We start from the raw sequence: 15,194 nt of genomic DNA, 5'->3' as shown, positions 1-15,194 counted from the left end.
TCAGCCCTGCCTTTGGGTAGGGACTGGCACTCTACGTAAGAGAGACCCCAGTTTTCAAGACCTTTTTTTCAGCAGGCTGGGTCACATTTTCCTCTTTGTCAATTCCCATTCTGGTCACTGCCTCCCTTAAAGGAGTTTGAAAAAACTATGACCCAAGTCTTTGCAAACTATGTACTTTGAGCTCCTCAAGGCCAAGTCTACAGAGGATAAAGGTCATTTTGGAGGTAGTGAGAGCATAATGAGACAATTGACCCTGGGAATTCCAATTAAAACCATGTAGAAAGCTAAAAGTCTTTTGAAAAGTTTTGTACAATGTACATAAGCACTTGCCAACTACAGTTTAAATCTGAACTTTTATTTACTTTAATCCTGTGGTAAATTCTTATTTTTCAAATACTCTGAGTGTAATAAAGATACCTTCTATTTGAGCCCAGGATGAAAATCTCAAATCACTGGTATTATTTTCTTTAAAAAGAATAAAATCTGGAATCTGGGTTGCAGGTAGGGTGATTAGTGTCAATTTAAGGGTGTGCATAGCCAACCAATAATCTAAGATACAGAAAAAGTGGGGGGGCCAGATGGTGGCACACCTGAAGTGTACACATTACAGTGCACAAGGACCCACGTTTAAGCCCCTGCAGGGGGAAAATTTCATGAGTGGTGAAGTAGGGCTGCAGGTGTCTTTCTGACTCTTTCCCTCTCTAGTTTCCCTTCCCTACTCAATTTCTCTATCTTTATCCATAAATAAATAAACTTAAGAAAAGTACTCAGAAAATTTTAAAACAGAAGAGAAAATGAGAATGGAGAAGGGGATTTGACTGGAGACTGAGGACCTCATTTTCAAAGAGAACTCTCCTCTAGTTTTTTTAGAGCAAAAAAAGAAGTTTCCCAAGCATGCTTCAGCAAAGTAACAGTAAAGTCATGGGCCCCTTGGAATACTCCTAAAGTGACCTGCTAACTTTTTCCAAAACCGAGACTCCAAATCTTCATCTGCAATATTCTTGCCTTTTGGTTCCTGATTAGTCTGCAATTTTTTTTGCTTTATATCTTAATTCTTTTTCAGCCACCAGGTTCCAGATGCTAATTGGACTTCCCTGGGCAGATGACCCCACCAATGTGTCCTGGAGCCCTGCTTCCCCAGAGCCCCTGCTCCACTAGGGAAAGAGAGAGACAGGCTGGGACTATGGATCGATCTGCCAATGCCCATGTTCAGCAGGGAAGCAATTACAGAAGCCAGACCTCCCACCTTCTGCACCCCATAATGATCCTGGGTTCATACTCCCAGAGGGATAAAGAATAGGAAAGCTTTCAAGGGAGGTGGGGGGAATGGGATAGCGAGTTCTGTTGGTGGGAAATGTATGGAATTTTACCTCTCTTATCCTATGGTCTTATCAATATCTCCATTTTATAAATTAAAAAAAAAGTTGGCCTGGAGTGCTCTAGTGATAACAATAAACAAACAACTATTAATCTATTAACTATTTAAGGAGAGAGAATTACTCTGGCACATTCAGTGTTAGAGATGAAACTCAGAGCCCCATGTTTGAGTCCAATACTTCATCCACTGTGCCACCTCCCAGAATGCTACAAACATTTTCCTTAAAAAAAAAAAAAAAAAAAGTAAATTTTATCAGGGGAGGGGATGGGATATGGAGATTGGGTGGTGGGAATTGTGTGGAGTTGTACTCCTCCTATCCTACGGTTTTGTTAATGTCTCCTTTCTTAAATAAATATTTTTTTTAAGTCAATTTATCTACAGCATGGATTTTGCATGTTATACACCCTATATTTGGTCTGTAATAGCAAAAGACTGGAAAAGACCTATATGCCTGTCAGTAGAGAGAGACTTGTTAAAAAGCTATGGTAGGGGAGTCGGGCGGTAGCACAGTGGGTTAAGCGCGCGTGGCACAAAGCACAAGGACCGATGTAAGGATCCCAGTTCGAGCCCCCGGCTCCCCACCTGCAGGGGAGTCGCTTCACAGGTGGTGAAGCAGGTCTGCAGGTGTCTTTCTTTCTTTCCCCCCTCTGTCTTACCCTCCTCTCTCCATTTCTCTCTGTCCTATCCAACAACAACGACATCACTAACAACAACTACAACAACAATAAAACAACATGGGCAACAAAAAGGGAAAGTAAAAAAAAAGCTATGGTAGACCCACATAGTCAGCACAGATGGAAAAGGGAAATAAGCAATTAGAGCATCAACAACCATATGAGTGAGCTCCTTGGCTGTCCAGCCAGAAGACTACAGTCCCAGCTACCATCTGACTAAAACTGCAAAAGAAACAGGACAGTGCAGCTGAATTGTTGGTTCCACATAGCCAAAAAATACAGTAATGAATCATGCCATGAGCCTACATCTATGAGTATTTTTTTCCCTCCTCTCCCTTTCTCCAACTATGGGTATTTTTGAAGCTGCCATAGATAATGAGAGTTAATCACATTCTCCCAAGAGCACCAGGTCTGCCTTATTTCTGAGTACCCTCTCCTGGAATGGACTGTAGAATAGAGACATCAGGTTCTGGGGAAAGACAAGAAAACCAGAGAAGCAGCTCCCTCTCCCCACAACATGTCACCTCACTGAGTTATCTTTATTATGTTTAAATAGGTTTATACTTTATATTATCCCTCCTGAAAGTTCAAAATAGGGTTAAGCAATCTCACCATGTCACCCTGCAAGTAGTAGATCAACTAGTTAAACCTTAGTCATCCTTAGTTACCAAATAACAGTGGAACAGAGAGGCAAGTAGTGCTGAGGATCAAATAAAAATCTAGACCCAGTTGGTTATATGATGCCTTTTTTAATATTTATTTATTTTCCCTAATTTTTTATTGTTGTTGTAGTTATTATTGTTGCTATTGATGGTGCTGTTGCTAAATAGAACAGAGAGAAATAGGGGAGGGGAAGACAGAGGGGGAGAGAGAGACACCTGCAGACCTGCTTTGCCACCTGTGAAGTGGTAGAGTGTGGGGAGCCGGGGGATCGAACCAGGATCTTTTTGCTGTGTATGATGCCATTTAATACCCCTGGGCCACAATTTCTCACATGCAAAAATAATGAAATGGCACTAAATGGTATCTTTTCCTAAATTCAAATCTTGTTTCACCACTTAGTCTGTAGGGCATAGACCAGTCATTCAGCTGCTCTAAGCCTTAATTTCCTCACCTGTAAAATGTGGATTATGAGAATATATATATATATAATATTTGCCCCTTGCGAATTTTACGGAATTAAATAAGGAAAACTACATTTTTTCCCACTCTGATGGAAAAGGGAAATAACTTCCGTGTAAACCATAATAATCCCTCTCTGAAATACAAAAAGCTCTAAAAATCAACATTCTCTTCCATCTCTCTTAGGAATAAGGCCCAACCCAAGCAAATATGAAGCTATACACAGACTTCATCCTATTTGGTATCAATGTCCATGTATTCTGATACAGAAATTGTTCACATGTTTAATTACAGGGTACCACTTCAGACCTTTGGGGTTAGTAGTAGTGTTCTTATACCATGCTACCTTCTGAAAAAGCTTAATAGTCTCACCTTTAATCCAAAATTAACACTTTGAAAAAGCCTTACCAATGAAGTGAGGGAGCTACCAAAAAGGATGGGAGATGACATGAGAGTGGAAATTAATTCAGGACAAAAAAGACAAAGAGAGACTGAGCAATTCTCCAGTCCCAAGGCTTGGCACTTTCTTGCCCACTGTCCTGTTTTTGGCAGGATCTCGATTTTCATCTTAAAAACACACTCAAAGTTCTCATCTAGTTCTAAAACCAAACCTTTACTGTAAAAACAAACCCATCATTGTATCAGGACTGCTGAGAACTGTAGGTGCATCTGGGGAAGTAGGGATTTTGGCTGGCCCTCTGGTCAACTTCAGAACTAAGGTAACTCACCTGTAAGACTTTTAAAGGATAAACAACAATAACAAAAATTCTGTTGATGCTTGCACCAGAGAAGCTCATGAAATGAACAGTCCTATTTCTTCTGGGAAGGAACTGGGAGCCTTGACTATCTATCTTCCTGAAGTCATTTGGCTAAGATTGCTACTGACATGTTTGCTGTACTCCAACACTAAAACATACTGAGCATACAGCCTCAGGTTCTTTGGGATAAAAAGTTTCCTTCCAGGGAGTCGGGCGGTGGCACAGTGGGTTAAGCGCAGGTGGCACAAAGCGCAAGGACTGGCATAAGGATCCAGGTTTGAGCACCTGCAGAGGAGTCCCTTCACAGGCAGTGAAGCAGGTCTGCAGGTGTCTCTCTTTCTCTCCCCCTCTGTCTTCTCCTCCTCTCTCCATTTCTCTCTGTCCTATCCAACAATGACGTCAGTAACAACAACAGCAATAATAACCACAACAATGTTAAACAAGGGCAACAAAAGGGAAAATAAATAAATATTTAAAAAAAAAATTTTTTAAGTTTCCTCCCATGCCCCATTAAATTTGCTTTCTCTTTCTCTCTCTCTTTTTAATCAGAGCTCCGCTCAGCTCTGATTTAGAGCAGTCCAGGGCATTGAATCTGGGACTTTGGAGCCACAGGCAGGTATCTACCCCTACCTGCCATTAATTTCCTTAGGTTTCATAATTCTATGTGATCAAATGGAGAAACTTCCTCTTAAAAACTTAAAGATGGGGGTCAGGCAGTAGTGCAGCAGGTTAAATACACGTGCAAGGACTGGCTAAGGATCCTGGTTTGTGCCCCCAGCTCCCCACCAGCAGGCGAGTCATTTCACAGGTGGTGAAGCAGGTCTGCAGGTGTCTATCTTTCTCTCCCCCTCTCTGTCTTCCCCTCCTCTCTCAATTTCTCTCTCCTATCCAACAACAACGACATCAATTAACAACAACAGTAATAACTACAACAACAATAAAAAAAGGGGGAAAGCAAATAAAAAAAATAGTGTTTTTAAAAAGTTAAGATTTATTTATTAATGACACACTGAGAAAGAAAGAACCAGAGCATCACCTAGGCATACATGAAACAGGAGATCAAACTCAGGACTCCATGCCTGCAAGACAGTTGCTCTAACTACTGCTCAAGGGGATATATCCTTGTAATTCAAAAGAAAAGCCCAAACTTGTGACTTGCCCATGACTTACTAGTGCACACACTGAGGTTTTTCATTGTGGCTTGTTTGCAAAACTTTAACTACATTTCCCTCTGAAAGGCCAAGGTTTAGGCATGATGTGGAAGGTACAGTAAAAGGGGGGTGGGAGTAGGGGAGTAAACCCTGTTATTTGTCTCACATCACAGTGAGAAGTAGATAAAGATTTTTTTTTTATTTATTCCTTTTCATGACCCTTGTTGTTTTATTGTTGCAGTTATTATTGTTGTTGTTATTGATGTCATCATTGTTGGTTAGGACAGAGAGAAATGGAGAGAGGAGGGGAAGACAGAGAGGGGGAGAGAAAGACAGACACCTGCAGACCTGCTTCACCGCTTGTGAAGTGACTCCCCTGCAGGGGGGGAGCTGGGAGCTTGAACCAAAATCCTTATGCCGGTCCTTGTGCTTTGTGCCACCTGCGCTTAACCCGCTGCGCTACCGCCAGACTCCCAGATAAAGATTTTTTTCATATCAGACTATCAATACTGACGGTTAAAATATCAGACACCTCCTACCATGCAATATAACAATATGAAAAGATTAAAGATTCTTGGCTAGGTTTTGTCACTAACAACTATTAGGAATCCCCTCTTGGTTTCACCATTCTTGCTTTGAAAATGAAGAGACTTAGATAGAGAGATAGTATAATGGTTATACAAAAAGCCTTTCATGCTCAAGGTATCAAAGGTCCCAGATTCAATCCCTAGCACCACCATAAATCAAAGCTGAACAGTGTTGGCCGGGGGGGGGGGGAGCAAAAAAGAAAGAAGAAATAAAAACTTAAATCTGTGATTCACAACAGTACTTTAAGTCATCACTCTAGAAATCTGGTAAGTCTCCTGATCACCTCAAAAACTGGTAAATAAAGGAAATCTTATTCTACTTTTTCTAAAAATGATTTCACTGGAAAACTAGATAGCAAATGAGGGGAACTATTGTTCCAAGAAAGGCTGTAAGGTTAACAAGTGTAAGACACAAATAAAATAGCACGGCTTTGCAACCCCTATAACTCAAAAGTATTTCAATCCTGAGCATCAACAACTGTTAACATCACATAAAAGAAACCACTGAGGTGGCACAGTGGGTTAAGCACACATGGCACAGAGCACAAGGCCTAAGGATCCTGGTTCGAGCCCCCGCCCCCCACTACCGGCAGAGGGGTCGCTTCACAAGTGGTGAAGCAGGTCTGCAGGTGTCTGTCTTTCTCTCCTCTGTCTCCCCTCCTCGCTTTGTCCTATCCAACAACAATGACAACAATAATAATAATGACAACAAGGGCAACAAAATGGGGAAAATGGCCAACAGGGGCAGTGGATTTGTAGTGTAGGCACTGAGCCCCAGCAATAACCCTGGAGGCAAAACAAAGAAAGAAAGAAACAGAGAGAGAGAAAGAAATAAAGGAAGAAAGAAAGAAAGAAAGAAAGAAGCCAAACATCATGTGTCTCTTGAAGGAAAGACACCCCCCCAAGCCCTCTAGCATGTTTTAGATAAAACAAATAAACCTGATCAAGCATCAAGAGCAGGGCTGTCTAATAAATCCTTCTGTGATGTGTAAGAAGGTTCTATTCTGTAACTACCTAGTACCGTAGGCACTAGTCACTTGTGGCTATTGAACATTTAAAATGAGACTGTGTAACTGAGGCACTTAATTTTTATCTTTTAAAATTTTTTTTTTAAATTTTCCCTTTTGTTGTCCTTGTTTTTTTTTACTGTTGTAGTTATTATTGTGGTTGTTATTAATGTCGTTGTTGTTGGATAGGAGAGAGAGAAATGGAGAGGAGGGGAAGACAGAGAGGGGGAAAGATAGACACCTGCAGACCTTCTTTACTGCCTGTGAAGCGACTCCCCTGCAGGTGGGGAGCCAGGGGCTTGAACCGGGATCCTTACGCCAGTCCTTGCATTTCGTGCCACCTGCACTTAACCCACTGCACTATCGTCCTACTCCCAATTTTTATATTTTTAAAGGCTTCTTAATGAAAGAGAGAGAGAAAGAAGACCACAGCATCACTGCATCACTCTGGCACATGTGATCCTTGAGACTCAATTTAGGACTTCATGTCTGAGGATCCAATGCCCTATCCATTGTGCCACTTACGGGGTTTGCGAGGCACTTACTTTTTAATTTTACTTAATTTTGGGTTGTGTTTGTTTATTTATTTGTTTTTAAAAGCATTGCCCAGCTCTGATTTCTAGTGGTGCAAGGGGGTTGGTTGAACCTGGGAGCTTGAAGTCACAGGCATGAGTCATTTTGCATAACCACTATGCTGTCTTCCAGCTCTTTGCTTAATTTAAATAGTCACCTGACTGTGATTATCATTAAACAGTACAATTGCAAACCCAATGGCCCAGTCAGAAAAAACACAGGGGACTAAAGAACATTAGACACTATGATGATACATTCCACAAAATTCAGATTGCTAGAAGTTACCCAAAACAAGCTATCAATATATATCTCTTCGACAACTATCATATAAGGATATAAAGAATAGATAGGGGAAAGTGTATAAGTTAGAAGACTTTTGCAAGATACATCAGTCATGTGGTCCAGGATGTGGCGCAGTGGATAAAGCATTGGATTCTCAACCATGAGGTCCTGAGTTCCATCCCCAGCAGCACATGTACCAGAGTGATGTCTGGTTATTTCTCTCCTCCTGTCTTTCTCATGGATAAAAAAAAAAAAAAAAAAGATACATTAATCATTTGCAATGTGCTATTATTATGTGGAACTAAGAAAACTTTAAAAAAAAAAAAGCATTAATTTACAAGCCAAAGAACAGTGTGAACACCATCTTTTTGTTTTGGCTTACCAGGACAGTGAGAAATTCTGGCTTATGGTATTGTGGAGGATTGAACCTGAGACCTCCAAGCCTCAAGCATGAAAGTTGTCTGCATAACCATTTTGCTATCAGCCTGGTCACATCATCTTTAATGTGGATGTGATCCTGTATCTTTCTTTACCTATTAGAAGAGCATTTTGAGACATTTATGGTTAAATGTCATTTCACTGGCATGATTATCTAAGATTTGTTTCAAAACCATGTATGGATGGACAGGACAGACAGAGATGTATCCCTTTCTACTAGAAGATTCAGACTATAGTCAGATGAAAGACCAGAAAGGACTTCTACATTCAATTCTATTTGAAGAAACCTTGGAAGAACCAAAAGGGAGTGAGAACTGAATGGGATGAGGAAAAAAGAGAAATTAATTTGCTAGTCTACACTCACACCTGGGTCCCACTGGCCACACTTAGTCAGGAATGAGCTATAGCAGTCAACTCACTCGTTTTGTTTCTTGTGAGCCTCTTCAAGAATAGGGGTGGCCAGGTTCCTGGAGACCTACAAATGGGTCCAACACAAAAGGGACCCAGGGTGCCTGGAGCTGTCAGGAACATTTTCCCAGTGCACATCATCTTCCCACCCCATCTATTTTGTAAATTACAGAACCCTCAGTGGTAAAGAGACGATTTCGCAACCTTTCCCTAAGGCATACAAGACTAAAGGAAGACAGCTGGGAAAGACCTGTTTTCTAACCCACACCTACGCTCCTTTGCAGATCCACTTATCTTAGCAATCAGATTGGTAAATCCCTTGTCCCCACTGGAGGCCACAAAATACTGGACAGAAAGAAAAAAAAAAGCTGTCAGCTAACTTCTTATTGGACAGTTTACATCTGCATAAAAAAACTAAATGCTTAGTACCTATAACTTCAATGAATCTATAAAACTGCTGGTCTGCTATTTTTTTTTTTTTTGCCTTCTCTATTTCAGAACCAGGCCACGAAGGTTGAGAGAAGTTAGCTGTGAAGATACCCTACTCAGGGTTGCCACCTCAAAAACTGCAGTTCTCCCAAGGCCACACACATGGTTGACTATTATTTCTTTTTTTTTTTTAATCATTTTTATTTATTTATTAGATAGAGACAGAGAAATTGAGAGGGGAATGGGAGAAAGGGAGACAGAGAGATACCTGCAGCCCTACTTCACCACTCATGAAGCTTTCCCCCTGCAGGTGGGGACCACGGGCTTGAACCTGGGTCCCTGTGCACTGTAATGCCACCACCTGGCCCCTATTATTTCTATGACTATCTATAGGTATATACCCCCCCTCTCCTTTTTTTTTCCCTATGGTCCTGCCTTCTTTTCCTTTCTAAGTCACATCTACACCTGTTACTATTTTTGAATGCCCTTCCTTTTTTCCTCTTCTCTCTCTGGATCTTGATGGAATTGGGAGTTCAGAGCCCTCTGTATTTCACCATTTGTGAAGCTTCCCCCTGCAAGTTAAGGACCTGGGGCTTGAAGCCAGGTCCTTGCTCACTGTAAAGTGTGCATTCTACCAGGTATACCACCAACCATCTCCCAAGAAAGCTAACAATTAAATTTGTGTCATCCCACCAACCCAAATAATTCCAGCTTTAGTTATGCTATGGGGCACTCACCATGTCCCACTCTTAACTACTTATCCTCCCAAATGTATGAGACAGGTATCATTATTATTCCTATTTTGAAAACAAGGATGCTGAAGTTCAGATGGATTCGCAACTTTTCCAAGGTCACACAAAGTGGTAAAATTAGGTCCTGCAGGCTTAACTGTTAAGGTCAGAGATTCTGGAACCCGGGGGGGGGGGGGGGGGGGGGGGGGGGTGTTTGTTTATTTGGCTGCCTAGAACACAGCAGGCAGTCCATAATATTAAAAGGGATGTTGCTTCCCCAGGAGGCACTGGCTAAAAGTGCCTCCTCTAGTACTATGGCTAGTCAAATGCCTTCTGAATATTAAGTCACTAAAACAAAGCATCCTATATGAATCTGGTCCTTGAGTGGCTCTCCTACTCTTCTGGTTAATACTCATTACAGTCTGAGGCTCTGCGTTTGATCCCTAGCACAGCATAAAATGGTGGAATGGTGCTCTGGTCTATCACCTCTCTTAATTTAAAAAAAAAAAAGTTAGCAGCTCAGCAGGTGGTAACATGTACAAAGCATTGGATTCTCAGGCATGGGGTCCTGAGTTCAATCCCTGACATAGCAGGTGCAAGTGCCTTGAGGCTCTGATTTTCTCTCCCCTCTCTAGTAAATAAATATATCAAATAAATATATCTCTTAGAAAATTCTTTCTAAGGGGCCGGGTGGTGGCGTACCTGATTGAGTGCACAAGTTATAGTGCTCAAGGACCCAGATTTGAGCCCCTGGTCCCCACCTACAGGGAGAAAGCTTTGCAAGTGGTCAAGCAGTGTGAAAGGTGTTTCTCTCCCTCTCTATTACCCCCTTCTCTCTTGATTTCTGACTGTCTCTATCCAGTAAATAAATATAATGCAAAATAAATAAATAAATAAAAATAAAGAACTAAAAAATAAAGAAAAAATATTTCTAAAGAAACCAGTTCTTAGAGAATCCAAGGGCGGTGGTGGTGGTGGTGGTGGTGGTGGTGGGGGTTGATAGCATAGTGCTTATGCAAAGAGTCTCATCCCTGGGGCTCCAAAGTCTCAGGTTCAAGCCCCTTGCACCATCATAAACCAGAGTTGAGCAGTGTTCTGGTAATATATATATGTGTGTGTGTGTGTGTGTGTGTGTGTGTGTGTGTGTCAAGGTTTATGAAGAACTCTAGGATCATACAATGTTAAATCACTGATAATCTGGCCAGTCATTTAAAAATAGCCAATACTTCTGCCTTTTCTTTCCTTTCCGTTCCATTACTTTTCTTTTTCTTCCCATTTCCACCCCATGACTCTAAAGGGCTTGGACCATCTAAACACTAAGATCTTTAATTCTGAGGTGGAAACTAAGAGGGAAAAGGAAGCTGTAAATTCTTGGTAAACAAAAGCTTCTCCACAAGCAGTTAAAGGTAAAGGATGGAACTCCGCGCCCCACCCCCGCCTAAGCAGTCAATAGGCTAGGGTTTAGGAAATAAGATTGGCTAGTTCATTCCCTCAATCAATGACTCTACTGGTGCTGTTTGTCTGGGGTCAGAAAAGAGATCTCCTAAAAAGTTAGCCAAGGGACTGACTCTTTCTTTGACCACTTCTTTCCAGAGTAATCTGGGCAACTGAGGAACCAAAAGGGGAGGGCGACCTGGTCCCAGTAAACCCAAAACAAGGTAGGAATTGTCTTTCCAGTTAGGTGATAAATATGCAAGTGGGACACTTAGAATTTCCTGGAGGGCAGAGCCACCAGCCAGCCACAGGTTGTCTCCTCCCACTTAACCCTAGCTCACCCAGAAAAATCTCCAGAAAACTGACTTTGAACTTTAGCAGTGCACTTAACATCAAGCAGTAAACCCATTATCTAGACAGCAGCATCCTTTAAAGATGTCTTCTCTAAGGACTAGATTCCACTTCAAACCTCTAGGTTCAATTCATAAACAAATACACTTAAGCCGGGAGCCAGGAGGCCGCGGGAGTTAGGAATCTACTAGCGGGAGGGACAGCCTCTCCCCGGAAAAGTAACCTAAACTTTCCCAAACCACTACAAACGCTTGGGCTCCCCCTCCCCCCCAGCCCCCTACCCTTAGCCCCTCCCCCACAGCCCAGCAGCGGCGCCGCCTGACCACCCAGGCGTGCTCCAGAATTCTCGTCTACACTATGGATCTAAAACCCTGAGTAGAGTCATTCTATGTCACACCCGACCTGGAAATGGAATCATGTGCTTCCTAAAGCCAGCCCGGAGTGGAATGGGATTCTCACTTTAGAGGGGGAGTAGATACCTTTGTGGTGGTGGCGATCATGGAAGTTCTAGCCAGGAAAGCAGCTCAGATGGCGTCCGGATAAGACGTGGCTTCTAATTCTCCGATGTGTGTGTGTGTGTGTGTGTGTGTGTGTGTGTGTGTGTGTGTGTGTGTGTGTGTGTGTGTGTGTGTGTGTGTGTGTGTGTGTGTGTGTGTGTGTGTGTGTGTGTGTGTGTGTGTGTCCAAGCAGAGGGAAGCTAACACTACCCACCGAGTGTGTGTGTGTGTGTGTCCAAGTAGAGGGAAGCTAACACTACCCACCGAGATGGAGGTATGTGTGTGGGGGGGGGGGCGGGTAATGGGGCAAGAGATGATGAAGCATTCGCAGTTGAGCCCTTTTATCCATCAATTTAGTTCAAGATTTGAGAGACCAGGCGAATTGAAAGCGCCCAGCACAGACCTCATTCTCACGGGCACCCCACAGCTGGCCCAAGGATGTTTGTCACTGTGAGCGGCCCACTATGTGCTAAGCTGTCGCCAGAGTCTCCAGAACGCCAGGCAGGGTGTGGAAGAACTCTCAGCAGGACGCAGCTCTGTAGAAAGCATGTGTCCTTTCTTTCCGACCCCGGGAACCCCGACGGGCAGGTTATTTTTCTGGCCTAGCGCGCGCATGGGGTTGCTGGAGGGGAGGAAGTCGGGTTTGGGTCTTTAAGGTAGTTGCAGACGCCACCCCAGCGGACAGTGGCCTTTCGGGCGGACGGTCCCTGGGGCTAGCGGCTCGGAGGCCGGCTATCCAGCAGGCAAGAGGACGCGCCAAGACGCCCTGGCCGCGACCCAGGGGCAGGTGCAGGAGCGGCGCGGCGGGCGCGCTGGGTGCGCGGTGCCCGGGTGCGCGGGCGGGCGGGCGCGCCAGGGAGGGGCGCCAGCCTGGGGAGCCCGACGCCAGGGCGTGGTGCAGGTGGCGGCGGGGGCAGAGTCGACACCTTACCTTCATTTTCGACCTGGAGACCGGGCGCTGAGTCGCCGCCAGTTCTCCCGGGGCCTCCGCTTCGCCGGGCTCCGGGATCTCGCGCTCGGGGGCGCGCGGGGACGAGCTGCTCTCGCCGCTTCCAGGCTCCCCGGCGCTCAGGCTGCCGCCGCTGCTGCTGCCGCCGTCGCTGCGACAGTCCTCGGGGGGATCGTGCAGCAGGCAGTCCAGGGCCACTGCGGGGAGGGGGGCCGCACCCCGACATAGACACGCGGCGTCAGGCCCGCGCGCCAGCGGCAGTTTGACCCGCGGGCGGTGCCGCCGCCGCCCCGCCCCGGACCTGGGCACCTTGCCAAGTGGGCAACGCCGTGGGGGTGGGCACAAGAGCCCCGGCGGCGCCTCCCGAGCCATCCCAGGGACCGGGTGGGGGGCTCCTACTGGCTTCCAGTCCACGCGCCCACGAGGAACTGAGGGCCATGCGCTGCTAGACCCCACAAGCCAAGTTTTCTTTCCCTGGGATGGGGGGGGGTGGCAGGCTGACCTCTACCCACTTAATCCAGAGGGGGTAACCGACTCCTGTGCAACCCCGTGCGGACATGAGGCTGGAGGTGGCCCCCCCAGCAGCATTCAGCCCCCCACCGGGCCACCTCGGACCGCGCTGCAGCCAACGGTCTCGCCGCCGGGCAATTAAAGGCGCCTGCTGGGGGGAAGGGGGCACAAGGCTTTCACTCTCCGTGCTCCAACGCCTGGGGGACTTCTTCGGGTCCGTTCCCCAGAGCCAAGGGGCCACAAGTGAAGGGGCTGTGCAGATGGACAGAGGGGACCCGACCGCCCCCGCCCCCACCCCGGAGCCCAGCGCCCAGGCCCGGCCCCGCGCAGCGCTCACCTGGGATGTAGGTGTCTGCCCTTTCCTCATCCGGGAGCTCATCCCAGCTGCGGACGGAGACCCCCGGGCTCCTCCTCTTCACCAGGAAGGCTTTGGGCATCTTGGGGTCCCCTCCCTTGACTGCGGCCCCTTCCTCCGGGTTGCTCCCCGCTAGGGGCGGGGACGACGGCGACTCGGTCCTGGGCTCCCCGCGGCCAGAGCCCACCTTCCCGCCTCGCTCGACCTTTCCCTCCGCCCCCACCCCCGGCGGCCTCCCCAACCAGATCCCTTTACTCCCCGCCTCCCCCGCTCAGAGACACCTATGCCTTAAATCGCCGAGGAGACCACGCCGAGGAAAAAAGTTTCATAAGGTGGAATAGAAAAGGCACCAGGAAACTTGGGAGTGAGCATGCGCCCTGCAACATAACGGTGTCAACAAGCTCGCTACCTGTCCGACCGGTTCCGGCGGCCGGGGCTGCCTGTTCCAGCCCTTCCTTAGGCATGAATGTTTGCAAAAGAATTTAACGTCTGATTCTTCCCCCTCCCCTTTTTAGAAAGGGAAGAGCTTTTTTTTTTTTTTTTTTTTTTTTTTAATCAAATCCCCCGCCCCATTCCCCAATCCTAACACCCGAAACGAGGTCTTTGAGGTAAACCCCGGTCCGCCTCCCTGGGCATCCCTCCCAAGAAATGGAGACGTCCCCCTTTAACCTCCCCCCCCATCCCCACCCCCACCCCCCAAGTGGATTTGTCTCCGACTAGCAAGCCAGAAAATGGCTCAGTTCCTCTGGACTTTCTGGATCGTTCCCGGGGCTGCTGAAATCTTGGCGGGCATAACGTGAAGCGGCGGGAGAGACTCCCTAGGATTCTAATCTGGGAAAGGGGGTGCTTAAACACTCCCATTAACCTACAACAGCCCAATAAAAAGTCAATAAAATCTAAAACTCTGCATCGCTACGTTATTTTTTCTTGAATTGATTTGTGCTATATAATCTAAGAAAAACTATTCAAATTGCTCTGCCAAAGCAGCTTACACCCCAAGATCTTCCACTCTGAGCAGTCCCCGCACCCCAAAGTAAACACAGTGGAAATAACGGCCACGTGCATCTTATGCTAATGCAGCTTTGAAACCCATTTTTGCTTTTCCTTGCCCCCCCTTTTTTTTCTTGCCTCCCATAGCCTCCTGCTCCCCAAATTCTGAGGTAGGGAATACCTCTCTAGGAAGCTAATAAGGTGAAGAAAGGCTACATTCTACCAAAGAGATCATTGCAGAATTCTTAATTTATTTTTAGTTTTTTTTTTTTTTTTTCTATTTGGATGGTGGTGGTAAGAGAAAGATGCCGAATTTTTGAGTAGCTGTGTCCGCGTCAGTAGACTCGCCTCCCATTTAACAGCTCCTGCTTCTGTGCGTCTTGGGACGCACAACAAAGCCAACCGTGGCTACCCCCCTCCAGTGGTGACCAGAAGTGTGCCAGGTTCAGGGGCTGCACAGCACATCTGTCCAGGGCTTCCCTGACGCCAGCGGCTTATATTCATCAGCCAGACTCACCTGTGTGTAACCTGACCCACTCACTGCTTGCCCAGCCCACAGGGATAGGGAAT

The 15,194-nt window shown here is 45.9% G+C and overlaps 1 protein-coding gene across 1 annotated transcript in view; it reads right to left on the bottom strand.

The window, feature by feature from the left end:
* Positions 1 to 13,960, bottom strand: part of OVOL2 (ovo like zinc finger 2) — a 30,566-nt gene extending 16,606 nt beyond the window's left edge. The window contains exons 1-2 of the mRNA XM_007525656.3: positions 13,617 to 13,960; positions 12,752 to 12,966 (exon numbers count right to left, since the gene is read on the bottom strand). Coding sequence (XP_007525718.1) covers positions 12,752 to 12,966; positions 13,617 to 13,716 — 315 coding nt within the window. The 5' untranslated portion in view covers positions 13,717 to 13,960. The remainder of the gene's footprint in view (positions 1 to 12,751; positions 12,967 to 13,616) is intronic.
* Between the last annotated feature and the right edge of the window lie 1,234 nt (positions 13,961 to 15,194).

Source organism: Erinaceus europaeus, chromosome 1, assembly GCF_950295315.1.
Source record: "Erinaceus europaeus chromosome 1, mEriEur2.1, whole genome shotgun sequence".
Taxonomy (NCBI): Eukaryota; Metazoa; Chordata; class Mammalia; order Eulipotyphla; family Erinaceidae; genus Erinaceus; species Erinaceus europaeus.
Note: the sequence above shows the minus strand (reverse complement) of the source record. Positions and strands in the feature narration are given on the sequence as shown.